The 16261-nt window shown below is 41.1% G+C and overlaps 1 protein-coding gene across 1 annotated transcript in view; it reads right to left on the bottom strand.

Annotated features, from left to right (window-relative positions):
- Positions 1 to 7217: 7217 nt before the first annotated feature.
- Positions 7218 to 16261, bottom strand: part of LOC148018117 (uncharacterized) — a 34880-nt gene continuing 25836 nt past the window's right edge. Inside the window, exons 2-5 of the mRNA XM_087662200.1 lie at positions 11700 to 11867; positions 11356 to 11616; positions 10397 to 11253; positions 7218 to 10282 (exon numbers count right to left, since the gene is read on the bottom strand). Coding sequence (XP_087518326.1) covers positions 7945 to 10282; positions 10397 to 11253; positions 11356 to 11616; positions 11700 to 11867 — 3624 coding nt within the window. The 3' untranslated portion in view covers positions 7218 to 7944. The remainder of the gene's footprint in view (positions 10283 to 10396; positions 11254 to 11355; positions 11617 to 11699; positions 11868 to 16261) is intronic.

Genomic DNA, 16261 nt, shown 5'->3' with positions numbered 1-16261 from the left:
TGAGTGACATATCAATTGTTATGGTGGATAGGAAGCTCGTGAGGTCATGGCATGTGATTCCCACGATATCCCTTAGATAGGATAGGGGCCTTCTTAGGACATTGGAAGTTTCAATTATGGATACTATGAGCCTATCGGGAGAATTGAGTATTATCTAGTCTAGGATACGTGCTCTAGAGTATGCTTTGTATGAATATGTTTTAATCAAGTAACATTTTTAAATGACATTTTGACTTATTTTTAGGTATGTGCTTGGAGAATGTGTAATTGACCCATACGTAAAAGGTCTAATCAAGAAAAGTGACAAAATACAAGGGTACATAAAGTACAACACAGGATGAGAAAAAGATGGCATCTCATCTTATGCCCATCATCTTCCTAAGAAAGGCAACATGTTCCACTGAGAGACTTTTAGTGAGCATATCTATAGGATTCTTCTTAGTCAAGATCTTGATAATAGACTTGTCTTCTACCACCTTCATGACGAAGTGATAGCACATCTCAATGTGTTTTGTCTTCACATGAAAGATTGGATTCTTGGTCAACTGAATAGCACTCACACAATCCGAATGGAGTGTAGGGATCACATCAATCATGCCAAGGTCTCATTAGATTGTCTAACCATAGAGCCTCCTTGCAAGCCTCAATGGTTGCTGCAACATACTCGATCTCAGTAGTAGAGCCGGCAGTGCATTTTTGCACCCTAGACATCCAAGAAACAGTACCTCCAGCAAAGTTGAAGACATAGCAAGAGATGGACTTCCTACTATCAGCATGTCTTGTAATTAGAGTCAATACACCCCATGACTCATGTATCCTAGCCACCATAACATCTGTATTTTTTTTATGTTCCCTTCAAGTACTTCGTGATACCCTTCATGGCATCCCCAATGCCACCTACCAAGTGTAACCATATAGCATGCCATGACTCCCACTACAAATGCTATGTCAGGATGAGTGGATATCATGGCATACATCAAAGTGCCTATTGCAAATGCATAAGGGATCTTGGACATCTTGGAATTTTTCTCATGTCACTGCAAACAATCGGCTTGCTAACTAACCTTCATATGAGAAAATATAGAACAACCGATAGGCTTACCATCATGCATATGAATCCCCTCAAGGACTTTCTAGATATACTCCTTTGATTGGCAGATAAAGGAGCCCCTTAGAGCAATCACACGTGATATGCATCCCAAGAATATGTGAGGCCTATCCCATGTTCTTCATCTCAAAACTCTTCTTGAGCTAAGTTTTCAAGGCATCCAGCTCATCATGAGCTCTCCCAAAAATAAGCATATCATCCATATAAAGTACCAAAATCATAAGGTTGCCATCACGAGCCTTCTTTGTGTATAAACACAGATCCATAACACTACGATTGTATTCCTGTGAATGCATAAAAGCATCAAAATGTAATATCACTTCCTAGATTCGATTCCTGCTTAAGGCTAAAGGCTCTTTCTCAACTTGCACACTAGTTTTTCCTCCCTTCCTTTTTCCTCAAAGCCCTTAGGCTACTCTATATAAATCTCATCGTGCAAGTCCCCACGTAGAAAAGATGTATTTACATCCATCTAATAAAGGTCTAGATCTAGCCAAGCAACCAATGCTAGTACCAAGCATAGGATCTTCACCTTGACCATAGGAAAAAGGATTTTATCTAAGTCAACACCATATCCTTACTTGAAACCTTTAGCTACCAATCTGGCCTTATGAGCAAGCTTGGGGCATGCATGGATACTTTTCAACTTGTATACCCACTAGCATGGCAATACCTTCTTGCCATTAGGCAAAGGAATCAGATCCCATGTATGGTTTTTCTTCAAAGAGCCAAGATCTAACTACATAGCCCTCTCACATGAGTGACTATCATCTCTATGCATGGCCGCATCAGAAGAGAGAGGCTCACTTGCATCTGTCACCATAACATAATCCATGGAGGACGTAAAGCACTCACCAACTAGGTAAACCACTGCCTTGCTTGAGGGCCTACCACCATGCGTGTGATCTAGCTACCCACTGCCCACCTGACCTGCCTATGATCAACCCTACTCGAGGAGCTAATGCTCTAGCTAGCTATATTGCAAACTCCTCCAGGTGTATGTGTGGGCCCATCTTGTGTAATCTCTTAACAATTTACTAAAATATTGAGTCTTCTTTGTTGATCAAAAAATAAAAAGTAAGAACTCGTTGATTTAAAAAGATGCCTTCAATGATAAGAGTTTTCGATCCTTTGCCTTACTTAAAGAGTTTTCAAATTCGCATGGGTCCTTCCAAGGGGACTTCCAATCTCCTTCTCACACTCTTTTTGCCCCTTACTAAGCTGTATCCCTTAGGATAATGACTTTGATCCCACCCCTTTGTGTGGGTTCTTCAATCATAATTACAAAAGACTCCCTTGGTTTCTCACATTTCTTGGATGCTTACAAAGGGAACATCAAAATCACAAAGGTTTTTTAGTTTATAACTTCACTCAATTTCTCACTTTCCATACCACTCAGAATTGCAACTTGCAAAGCTATACCATGGGCAATAGTCTCATCACAAGATGCTCTTGTTAAGCTCCTCCATTGGAAAAACTTTGCAAGAGCTGCAATGTTTGTGAAATGCTATTTCTCTACGTGCATGATATATTTCTCAAACAAATCCATGTTCAGCTCCTCAAACTTGGCATGTAAAATGGAAGAATAAAATTTTATATCTTCGTATAATCTATCAATTTCAATGCCTATTTCTAGGGCAAAAGAAAATTTTATATTGGCTTGATCACAACAATCATGTAATCTTCGAACAGCTACTCCTATGGGAGTACATCTGAAGCTATAAGAATAGCCAAATAGTAGTGGCTATCAATTGAGACCAGCTTTCAATACCTAAAAATGTGGGAAGCTTGGACTTAGAGGGGTTTCTCATAGGCTATACTTAATCAATTTCTCATAACTACGTGCAGGTATGCTAATTGTACCCAAAAGAGGAATAGATGGAGAAATGAGACATAGTTTAGACTGCAAAGATTCAAAATGACTTGCAATAAATGCACAATAAATAGGTAATAATTTATATGCATTAAATTCACAAGGAATGGGTTATATACAGTTTATGTGTGAAAGTCCTTTAAGAAGTGATTGTCAAAAAATCCCAAAGGATACTCATCTTCTTAACGAATTGGAGGAAACTCAACCTTGGTCTAAAAATTTCTAAAACCTATATTGAACTAAGTCCAACAATGCATAAGGTGATACTGAGGTGGTAGTGTAGGATTGGGGCCCAATCGAATGGATAAGCTGTTTGAAACAAAGATCAAGCTATCGATTAAAGGGTCGGATGATATTAGAACTTTTGTTCATAGCTGACATCTAGCTCTAGTAGAGCATCTCAAAGTAGACTGAACCTACACAACAGGTGGATCCTGGGCCATCGGAACATCAGTTGTTGCAAGTTGTCTAGCTAGATGTATGGGAGCATGAGGCTTCTCTCAAAGATCACCCTATATACCTCACCGGCTTGCTCAAGCGGCGCTGCCTATACTTCTTTTCCTCATGGAAAGCTACATCATGGCTACGGATAATCCTATGAGCATACAAATCCCATAGGTGATAGCCCATCTCACCTACATTCCTATAACCAAGAAAGATGCATTTCATGGACTTAGGATCCGACTTATTGTGCTTCTCCTTGGAAATATAGAAAAATACCTCAGACGCGCAAAAGAGTATATAATAAGGGTTTCCTATTCCATATCTCCTCTGCAACCTCGCAATCAATAGCAGTGCAAGGGGGCCTGCTAATCAAGTGTACAATAGTAGTAACTACATCTGCCTAAAAGTGTTGTGGTAAGCCTTCCTAGCTAAGCATACTACAAACCCTCTCCTAAATCGTCATGTTCATGCATTTGGCAATACCATCCCATGGAGGGTTGTAAGGAGCGGTCAACTAACGCTTAATACCCTGCTCATCGCAAAATTACTCAAAAGTTTTTGAGACATACTCACTTCTGTTATTTGCCCTTAAGCATTTCAGCCTATATCCAAACTAATTCTCAACAAGAGCAAGCCAACGCTGAAAGAGGTAAACAAGACATCCTATTTATGCTTACTTGGATAAGCCCAAACCTTATTTGAGTAATCATTAATGAAGATGGCAATGTACTTCACACCACCTAGTGAGCAACTAATGAGGCTTGGGACCACATACATCCAAACAGATGAGAGCCAAAGATCAGTTATGCGCTTCGTGCCAAGCTTCTTATGCATATTATAGGTCTAGTTGCTATATAGACAATGATCACAAGACTCAAAACACTTATAGTCTAGGGGTGGAAGATATTATAAACCGGTAAGCATTTTTATTCCTTTCAAATATGTGCCCAAGGCAACAATAAAAAAGAGATACATGTGGAACTGTAGCAAGACCAAAACATAGTCAACTAACCTAGATATAAGCATGGATAAAGGGTACTAGACTTAGCACCACATGCAATAACAAGATTCCTGTAGTAAGACCAAAACATAGTCAACTAACCTAGATATAAGCATGGATAAAGGGTACTAGACTTAGCACCACATGCAATAACAAGATTCCCATAGGTAATCTTCTATGAGGAATCATCAAAAAAGACAAAATAACATGTATCATCCAATGTGCTAGCAAAGATAAGGCTCTTTGTGAGAACCAATATACAATGTACATCATGAAGAGTGAATATGGTGCACAAACCAACCAGTTGGACATCACTAATACCAACTATCTCCAATGCCAAGTCATTACCCAAACAGACAAATCCAATAGTAATGTGATATGAGTGAAACCACTCTCTATGAGGGGTCATGAAAAGAAACCCTCAAATCTATAGACCAACATTGACTATATATTGACAAAGCATCAGTCAATTGTGAAGCATCCAAGGAAGATGCTGTCAATATGGGATCATCAAACACATCATGCTGCATTGCATTAATCTTCTCAATCTTGACACTAGACTTGTTAGGCACAATGCTACAATCATGATTCTTCTCTTATACCTTCTTTTTACCGTTTTCCTTGCGCTTGTCTTGGCGCATCTTATGACATTGTGGCCGAAAATGACTTGCTTTTCCACAATAATGATAAGTATGACCAAAACTTTGAGACAATTTTGGCTTGACTTCGAGTATTTCAGTGACAAATTTAAATATAGAGAAATTGGATATATTACAATTAAGCAGTAATAAGGCCACCACAAAAGGAATGATTTCCTCCTACTACAAAGGTTGGGAAACCAATGGGACATTTGTTATAATTTCCCACAAGTTAATCTACTATGGAGAAGAAGCCTCCATGAGCTTAGCACAACGTTAAATTAGGTTACCCTAATTGAGAAACTTCATTATTTGATAGCTTCTTCCTTACAGGAACTTTCGCATTTCATATAGGCATATGATGGATTGTTTCTTTGGTTGATGATAATGTAGAAAACTCTTTCTCCTCCACTCTATATGACTACTCCACAAACACCACATCACAATTGTTGGTGTTGAATGCCACTCTCTCTTCTTCAAGTATTCAACAACTCATTAGAAATGAACTCCTCACCATGACCACTATGGAGTTTCTTCATATTTTTGCCCCTTCATTCTCTACAAGCTCATGCCACTATTTGAACCTTATCAAAAGCTTCAACCTTGTCTTAAAGAAAATACACAATGTGTACGTGATAACTCGTGATGGATAAAAAGTTTCTTAAGTATACACTCCCACACCTTCATTAACTCTCTCCAACTTGAACCATTAGTCAAGTCCATGTAAGCCATCACACAACCATCTAATCTACAAGGTTAGGCCCTTCCAAAAGCTTCAACCTTATCTTAAAGAAAATACATGAGATGCACCTAATAACTCTTGATGGATGAAAAGTTTCTTGCCAATGTTTGAATGTACCAAAAGCTTCAACCTTATCTTAAAGAAAATACACAATGCGAACCCAATAATTTATCATGGATAAAAAGTTTATTGAGTATGCATTCCCCTACCTTCATTGACGGTTTAAAACTTGACCCATTGGTCAAGTCCATGTAAACCATTGCACAACCATCTAATCTACAAGGTTAGGCCCCTTCGAATGTCTAGTATATAACCCTGCCAATGTGAAGTGTCCATCATTGCTATTCCTCACTTGAAAGCCTTACAACATTGGGCACTTGGAGCATAAATAAGCAATTGGGAAGTGGGCATTTGAGTGACCTCCAACGCTGTGAAGTGTTGCTTCCCAATTTGGAAAGTGTCCGCATGCACATTGCACAGGAGTGTTCATGTCATGAATACTTTCAGTTTTGAACTCAAATCTTACAAAGATAACGGTTCTAAAATTCTTAAAGTTGCATAGATCAATTATTGAATTGTGCGTGTATCGAGTGGCATTGGCCCTAGTCTGAACGATGAAGATGTGGAAGCCGGGGGCGATGTTGACAGAAGACAATGTGCAGCTCATATCCTGGTTCAGAAACTGGAGAACAGCCCTTCTTCTAGAGGTACTTTAACTGACCCACAACTTGAAAGGGCACCGAGCAGGCATACAGCTCCACTTTGAAATATGGTCCAGGAAACGTCACCATACAAAATACAGCTGACACATGCACGAGAAATCGGACTTGACAGACTTCTAAGAACACATTTCTAGCCTAAAGGATAAGTGATCCCAATGTTACACATATCGAACCATCACATCTTTCATGGCCATCACAAGACCGATCAGGATGGTGGTCACAATGGTACACACATGGCATTCACATCTTCATGGCCATCAGAAGACAGATCGGGATATTAAAGACTATGATAATCCATGCATTCGCTTCTAGATGGCAAGGATTAAGATGGTCAAGGGTATAATCCATGAATTGAATTATAAATTCACATGGAGGACAGTCAATTAAGTAGGTTGTCATACTTACCAGTGTTCCACTTGTCCACATCGTTCATTGGAGGCCTTGCACTGATATTCTTCACTGATTAATAAGGTGTGAGCAGCTTGGAAGATCGTATGTGCAGAGTGAAAAGGCAGGATTGCAAACACCGTTGCTCTATACATACTCTGGTGAACTACATAAAACCATCGTACAAAAGTCCAACAATCGCCTCCATGTGATATAATTTTAGGACATGCTCATTTTTCTAAGAGTCGCCTATATAAGATTTATACAGTATTATGAATGCATTCAACAGTTCGTGACTGAATGGGACAGTGTTCCTTTACCATAATTCATACATGGGTTACAATGACAACTTTCATGCGGTCAGCAAGACAGAACCCAGTCGCAAAAGCACAAAATCAAATGGTAACCAAGTACACTAGTTCTAGGTCTATATATCCAGTCCTCCATTGAGGCAACATAAAACTGTGTTCAAAGAGTCTTTGATCCCAAGAGCAGATGCATTGCAAACCAACAACTGCAGTGATGGACAGCTGTTCCTGCCAGTCAACTTATATTGAACTACACTTAAGTCTGATAAATTAGCAGGAAGTATTTGTATCGGGTTTGGCCATAAGAACCCTTGGGAGTTTCCTATTTAGTATTGTACTTGCTACTTCTACAGTAGCGAAAGCGAGTAACAGATTTTGTGCAGTCCACAAAAGGTATGGATGGCCATTCATTTGGCCCCTTGATAGCTAGCTACATTGAATGCACCCAGGCAACAGTGGAGTTACATACATTTGAAGTGTCTCATTGCTGCTGAAAGGCTGTAGTAAAGTTAGTACCTTTGAAGTTTGTCGTTCAATGATCAAAGCCATAGTATGGCCAATTAGACCATTTATTCAAATGAGTGACGCATTCTTGACAACAATCATGCATCGGACAAGATTGATTGTCAATGCTTCAGCTTTCCTCTTTGCCCTCAGGTGAAGTTACAGTAGCTATTTTCCCATATGATTGGAGGATAATTGGAGACCGTCTCCTTTCTCTCTTAGACTTCATTGCCCTGCTTGTCCTGCAGTGCGCGCTGTCTCGAAGTTGTCTTATAGACACGGGCATACTCGGATTCAATAAAAACGTCACTGGTAAACCCATACAATGTAGTCCTCTGCCGGGCTTTTTGAGATGACACTCGCTGCTGCCGAGAGCGTCTTGTGCTGCGACAGGACCGAGACTCCAATGCATCTTCATTGCAGGCATTGTCATTGTCGAACTGACTGGAAGCACCATTGTCTCCTGCAAGTTGGCTAATGTTCCTTTCATCATGTTCAGCAGCCGTACCCTTTCTCTGTCTGAATCCCTGCTTGGGTATTTCATTGAAAAAATCTGAACCAAGTCCATCTGTACCAGGATTTAACATGCAAGACCTTCCCAGAGTATCATAGCATTCCACTCCCTCTTCTTTCTTACTTCGCTGGAGTGCATCTGTTTCCACCTCATTGTTTGAAGTAAGCATAAAGCTGTCTAAAGGATCAGCCCCCTTACCTCCAGAACTCTCATCAGTTACATCCTCATCTTTCAGCTTAACCAGTGGAAGTGTTCTCTTGGTCTTACCAGTGCCTATATTGTTCACAACATTAAAACTCTTAAGTGTAACCCTTTTTCTTTTTTTTCTGCCATGCAAACCTGCTTCAGAGTTTCCAGATAAAGGCACCTTTCCAGTGGCAGAGGGACTCTCTTGTTTAAGACGTTCCAGAATCCCATCAGTGACAGCATCAGCTTCCATCAACAGGGTAACCCTGCTGTCTTGCATGTTGACCTGTGCCATACCTTGATGATCACCTGGCATGATTAAAGGATGTACAGGCTTTCCTCGTTCAATAGAATTGTCTGAATTGGCTTCGCCTACCACAGCTGATGATATACTTTTGAATTTCCTTTTTGGTTTGTTACTACATGGAGTGGTGCTCTGTTTCTTCGGTGCATCACTTACTTTTGTGCACTCTGCATTTGGTCGAATTGTTATTGATTCCCCAGGAAGCTCAGGCCTTTCACTCTTTTTACATTTCACATGATTCTGCAGAGTTGCTTGTTGAGCATCTGTTCCCAGCTCCTGAGATGGAAATCCTTGTAAGTCAACCTCTGTGCCATTTGCACTCTTCAAGCTGATGAGGCATCGTGAACTCTCTAGTAACTCCTGATCAAGTGTCGTATCAACCTCCTGACTAGACATGCCATCAATCTCAACAGCCTTGTTTAATCCACAGTGATTGGAATCTGCCCTATCTCCATTGAAAGATTCAGAGTGTTCTTTTTTTAATGGCACCAAATAAGAATTTTCTTTGGATGCACCAGGGATCAAAGGGTCATAAAGCTTTTTCCTCTTGGCAGGCACAGTTTCATCCTTTTTCCTGCAAAAGGAAGACCTCCTTCTTTTGGGGGTTTCTTGGAACATACTGTTGCTTTCCTGCTTCATGACATGACAAGGAGCAGTTTCAACTGCCATAGGAACAGATTGGTCATTGCATTTTGCAAAGTTGGTTACAGCACTCTTACCCCGAAGCACTCGAGCAGCATCATCATAGGCTAGTGCCGCTGCCTCTTCCGTTGAGTAGGTACCTAACCATACCCTCTTTCCTTCAGGGGTTCTAATTTCTGCACCATATGCACCCCATGGACGCTTACGGACACCAAGAAACTTAGAATAATAAATCCGTTTGCCTAAACCCTCCTTATCTGGAGCTTTGTTCTTCTGACTATGGATCTGCACAAACAGTCCTCTGTCCCCTTCAAAAGTACATTTAAGTCCTGTTGTTGTGGTGTCCAATGACCCAACATCAATCAGTGACAGTATCCCAGAATTGCCAAATTTACTATGATGTTCTTCACCTGACAAAGGCAGTTGCAACCTTGACGGTGCCCACAAGTGACCCATTCGCATGGCATCTATTGGTCCAATGTCAATCAGCGTTGGACGTCCACCAGGTCTTAGCAGGCTTCTCTTGCTAGTATTATCCAAGGACTCTTCAGGATTGCTCACATTCTGAAATCCATCAAGGTGTTTAGTTTCCTTATCTGCATCTGAAGGATATAAACATTTCTTTGATAAATGATAGTCATCTTTGTCATCACTCGTGCAATCTGAATGTCTCTCCAGGATTCTTGGAGTGTTCCTCTGCCTATAGCTCTGAAACTTTTTTGAATCTGGTGTTTGAAAGTAAGTTAAACCTTCAGTAGAAGGGTGCTGACCCATTGATGCCCATGGCTGATGGGCCACAGTGGCTGCCATGAGAAGTGAAGAAAAGATCCCCAACTTGGGAATACTTTTCCAAGAGGGGTGCCCTTTATTACTGTCAAAACTACTGGTCTGCTTGTGAATCTGACAGAACCTAGTATTAAAGAAGCATTTAGAAATCATTAGCAAACCAAAGAGATGCAGAAATGATCATGATTGAATCTTCCAGAATACCAAGATGTTGCTTAAAACATGAATGTGTACTTACTTTGTATCAACAAGGTTGAGGCAGACAGGAAACGGGCATTGTCCTTCTGTTTGTTTGTCAACAAACTCACATTGCCTGTATGGGGCAGAAGAATCTTCCAGTATGTGCAAGATGCAAAATTGAAATCCATGCAACACATAGTTGGAACAAAATCCCTTGCTAGACTGACAGTAGTAAGCCTGGTATCTACATTTCTTATCAAAGGTCTTTGTCACCTGTACAATAGGTTTTGCATTTGGAATGGGGATCATATAAGATTCAGATTCATTTGAAAAGCCACAAGTTTGGTTTAAATGGCCTTGTTGACTAGCTCTAAGAGAATCCCAACTATCCATATGGTTTGAGGTTTTTGCTATTGCACTTCTGTACTCTCTTGCTTCAGTCACTCCAGCCTCCATGCTCAGATAAGTTTTGGGGTCTGGCATCAACTTCATCATGTCACTGTAGCCAAATGATGAGGTGCTGACATTTTGAGGCCCAAGTTGTATTCCACTTGACCAAAACGATGAGTCGCTAGATTGCTGAGATTCCAAGGCTTCCCTTCTCAGCTCAGACAAGGGAAAGTTAAGTTTGTCAAACCTTTTATGAGCTAGAGAAGCATTTGGCTCATGCCATGAGGTTTTTGGTGGCTGCTTTTGTGGCATTGGAGCATAAAGTTCTTGGGTTTGTCTCATTCTTCCTGCTACATTCCCTGTCATGACTTTGGGATACGGGATACAGATATTTTGGCCCCTGGCTTTACTGGCTGTGTTAGCATCCAGTAGAGTGACAGACCCATGATTATCTTCATCATCCATTTCATAATTCCTTGAACCACTCACAAGATTCGTGTGCAGGTACTCCTTGAAAGTAGGAGCCTTGTCAAACAAAGATGATAGTAAGCATATTGTCAAGCAAAAATGTTACTTTGCTCCTTTAGTGACATATTATTGAATGAAAAGTTTCCACTATATACTCACAGAGTTGAAGCTGTATTCATTGACATGTAGAACTTGAACCTTAAAATGTTCAGGTGCCAGTATCTCAATAACCAGTACATCCCCAAGTTTGAGACTGTGATGCAAAGCAAATTCAGGCCATCCAAGAGTCAAGGCAAGCCTCCTTCCAGATTGTGCAAAAGCTATCCAATCTACCTTCCATATCATACCATTCTCATCTTCTAGAATAACATGCCCTTTTGGACCACGGAGATAAGGGCTCATAAAAAGAACAGGAAGAGTCTGCGGCAAACATAATCTTCATCATTCAAAGTAGTTTAAACAAACTCACACTTGCAGGTGCATGAAATCATAAGCAAACTTACTAGTTTTCCAGTTGGGCCCAGAGATTTCTTGCGAATAGCTCTTGCAAAAGATGGTCCTTTCGTTCTCATGCTTGCAACAAGATCAGTCACTATCTTTCTGTTTGAGCTCATTATCCCCTCTCCCACAAAAGGCACATAACCCATGTTTCCATTAACATACTCCATTTGCTGCAAAGCTAAATGAAGGTCACATAAGCAAAAGTTCATCACTACCATTCACCAGTTAACTCATGAGCATGTTCTGATCTACACAATGTTTAGAAATACATCATAGTGGCTAACTATTTTTTATCTTTGTCAAACCAATTGTGGGTAGTGTGTTGCAATTTTTTATGACCACGTACTTGAGGAGTCATCAATATAACATCCTAACTTTGCACAAAAAAGAAACATTAATGCACATTGTGTGCTAGCTTAGATTCTTCTGTTAATGCATTGAGCTGCAAGTTGACCATTAGTCCCACGCCCCACACCCCCTAAAAAAACCTCAACCCTTTGCAACCCACATGCACAGCCTCTCCTCCCTCTCCCTCTCTCATACCACCCTCCTCTCTCTCTCACCTCCCTCTTCTCCCCTCCCTTGGAGTGCACACTGCCTGCTTTCTGCCACTGCCACAATCACTCTCCCTCCTCTCTTCTGCCATTTCCTCTTCTCCTCCCCTCCCACTGTCTCCCTCTTTTCCTTCTACCCTCTCATTTCTTCGTCTTTCCTTCTCGTTCTCTCTTTTCCCCCTTCTCTTTTCCATGTCTTTTCTCTCCTCTTGCTGCAGTATGATTGTCACCACTACTCCCTCACCTTGTAGTGATTGTTTGGCACCTCGTATTCTTGGTTCAGGATCTTGCTTCATGCAATGGAAACCAATGGTCTGATAACAGTGCAAGCCATTGTCTCTCCCAAGTCATCTAGATTGTGTGTCGTCCGAGAATACAATTTTGGGAAGTCATCCCATATAGGACTCAGGTCCATGGTTGGCTTTAATCCACTTTCCTCACATGTGCTTTGCACATTGCCAAAGCCATACTTGTAGTACAAGGGATCTCCATGGCTTGATTCACTTCATCCGAAGCAGCCCAAGAGCATTTTGTGTAACTCCTGCCAATGGCTTTAAGTATCCTTGTCCTATGCCTTGTGGTCAAAGTTTTGACTTGGCAAAGCGGCTTCAATGTGGTCAGAGTTTTGACTTGAGCAATCCCATTCCTCGCTATCACGTCACCCTCCTCTTCACGCATTAGGGACACCTATGTTCATATGGAGTGTTCCTGCAGTTGGGACTCCTGTCCCTTGAACACTCAAATGAATCCTCCTCCTTGGTGGGTGGCTCAAGCAGGAGAATCCCAGTTGCCATCAAGGTCCATCGTTCACTTTGCTCACGGATAATTCTTAGTGTTCATAAGAGATGCCTTACAAGGCTAATAATTGGAGGGGAGGCAACACACCCCCCCCCCCCCCAGTGGGCATTTGGGTGTGTGAGTTTAACAGAGAAAGAAAGGGTTAGTTGTTGAGATATCGAGCTCCACCCGTGATATGCCAGGGTGACCGTTGTGCATTTATGTCACCAACTTGTTAGCTGCAGATGAGGTTGGTACACTGCCCATGAATAATAGCTAGATGACAGCTATCCTTATCTACTCTAGTTCGCGGCTCAGTTAGTATGCCACCTTAGTTAGTTGAGTTTGGTTTGAGACTCATATATAGGGTTCTTCTATTTCTCTGTACGAGTGTTCTTTTTGGCTTACACAACTAAGAAGAGGAAAATTGTTTTCAGCCTCCACCTGTGTACGTATTCCCCCATAAAGCAAGTAAGAAAGCTACAAGTGAGACTTCTTCCTTCTCTCCCACAATCGTGACATGGTATCAGAGCCTGGTTCGTGGTAAGAAGCTCAAGAAAGCAAACCAAGTTCGCGGTGTTCTGGTAAGAGGACCAGTGTTGCTTTCATTTTTCGAGTTTGGGAGCAAGTCTCTGCAGGTAGCACAGCCAGAAAGTGCAAGAGTGCATTGTCTCAGATTGAGACGCCCTTCGCAGTGTAGCAAGAGGGAAGTATATGCTGCAAGATTGGGCTTTAGCCCTTAGTTGCCCTGTTTTTTTGATTCGAGGCCATTTCGGGGCCTGTTTTGGAGACGGAAGTTTTCCGCACGCACTCAAGAAAAGGCCCTGTTTTTTGCTGTGCGACCACTATTCTACAGGTCAGTGAAAAGTTACCGTAGAAATTTCATCGTATGCCTGTGCACAGAGACATTGGGAGTTACAAAATCATCCTTGTTGCCTGTTGATGCAAAATCGTCACTAGGAAGTGACTGTGTGGTCAAATACCACTTTCGTCAGTTTTGCAAATTTGCCCTTGTGAGGCTGAAGCTGTGTTTTTTCCAGTGACAGAATTCTTTGCAGTGTTCTGTAATGGCATCTAATTCTCTTTCACAGATTGTCACTAAAAAGCTTGACAAGAACAACTTCCAAGCATGGAAGTTTAGAATGACGAATTTCCTTATGGGAAAATGATATTGGAAATTCGTTGCAGGAAATGAAGAAGAACCAGTTCTTCCTGATGTTCCCAATCAACAGCAAATGCAGGCATTTAAAGGATGGCATGAGAGAGCCAGAAAAGTTATGTACTGGCTGTCTATCAGTATTTCAGACTCTATGATTGTGCATATTCCGGATGCAAGTACGCCAAAGGAGGCATGGGATACTTTGTCAAAAATGTATAGCACAAATACGTAAGCCAGGAAAATGCAGCTCAAGCAAGAGTTGCACAATGTGCAAAGAGAAAGTATGAGCATCAATGACTACCACATGAAGGTGAAGAAGATTGCAGATACACTTGCTTCCATTGGGTCGCCAGTGGAAGATGATGATTTAGTTTCTGTGACCTTGAATGGTCTAGGAAAGGATTATGCACAGTTCCAAACATCCATTTCCGTCCGTGAAAGATTTCCTGATTTTAAGGAGGTGATTGCTCTTCTAATTTCTGAGGAGCAGAGAAATGGTGGTGCATCTTCTTCAAGAGGAACTTCAAAAAAAGCTGTCTTCTACTCAAATGCTGGAAGAGGTAGAGGCAGAGATAGAAGAGGCCGATTTGGAGGCCGTGGTAGAAATCAGAATATGCAGCAAACTCAAGAAAACTAGTCCTATGGAGGAGGACGTGGTAACTCTAGAGGCAGGGGGAGCCAAAGAGGTCGTGGTTGATGGCAAAGAGGCCAAAATGCAAACAGCAATGTTGAATGCTACTACTGTGGTAAAATGGGTCATATGGCTAAAGACTGCTATAAAAAGCAGAATAACATCATGAATGGAAAATTGCAACAAGGGAATTATGCATCTTCTAGTAGACAGGGTGATGACAGAAATAAGCATTTGTTTATGGTGCAGCACATGACCAATTCTGTGACAAATGCAGAAGAAAGCAACGATGTGTGGTATGTTGACTCAAGTGCATCAAACCACATGACAGGTCATGCAGAATGGATGCAGGATGCAAGGAAAATGGAAAAACCAGGATTTGTGGAGACTGGTCATGATACTGCACATCCTATTGTGCAGATTGGAAAATTTTCTTTGTCTATGTAGGATGGAAAAAAGAAATACCTATCGGATGTATTTCATATCCCGAATATCACCAAGAACCTGGTTTCTGTTGGTCAAATGGTTGAGCAGGGCTTGCAGGTCAGATTTAATCCTCATGGATGCTTTGTTGAGGATATGAAAAAGAAAGGTCGCTTGATAGCAAAAGGAAAAAAAAAAGGGCAGAATGTTTACGTTGGATGCAAACATGCCTGAATTGAGTGCAGCAATGTTTGCACATGGGACCGGTGTAGTTGCAGATATTGATATCTGGTATAAACGCATTGGTCATGTTAATGTACAGCGACTTAAATCAATGCAAGCCCAAAATATTATTGCAAGATTGCCGAAATTCAAGGTTGCAAAAATGCATAAGGTATGTGAAGCCTGTCAATTTGGAAAACAGGCAAGGAAACCAGTTCCTAGACATGTTAAAGAGAGTAAGAAGCCATTGGAATTAATCCACTCTGATATGTGGACTACTTAAGCTGCATCTATTGGAGGCTGTCATTATTTTGTCACTTTTATTGATGACTATAGCAGAAAAGTTTGGGTGTATTTTATGAAAAAGAAAAGTGAAGTTTTTGGGCATTTCAAAACTCTTAAAGCTATGGTTGAAAAAGAAACAGGCCTGCAAATAAAATGCCTAAGGTCAGATGGAGGGGGAGAGTACCTCTCAAATGAGTTTGCAAGGTTCTTGCAAGAGCATGGCATAAAGCAGCAATATTCATGGAGTCATAACCCACAGCAAAATGGAATTGCAGAAATAAAAAACAGACATATTGGAGAGGTATCTCGTGCTATGCTCAGTGAAAAAGACCCGTCAGATTTTTACTGGGCTGAGGCAGTTGCTACAGCAGTCTACATAATGAACAGGACTCCCACTGCAGCAATACATGGCATGACTTCAAAGGAGAGGTATACTGGTAGGAAACCAGATATTTCTCATTTGAAAATTTTTTGTTGCATTGTCTATGTTCATGTGCCAGATGAGTTGAGATC

The sequence above is a fragment of the Lygodium microphyllum genome, chromosome 21 (assembly GCF_053477565.2).
Source record: "Lygodium microphyllum isolate KBCC chromosome 21, Lygodium_microphyllum_v1.1.10, whole genome shotgun sequence".
NCBI classification, from domain to species: Eukaryota; Viridiplantae; Streptophyta; class Polypodiopsida; order Schizaeales; family Lygodiaceae; genus Lygodium; species Lygodium microphyllum.
Note: the sequence above shows the minus strand (reverse complement) of the source record. Positions and strands in the feature narration are given on the sequence as shown.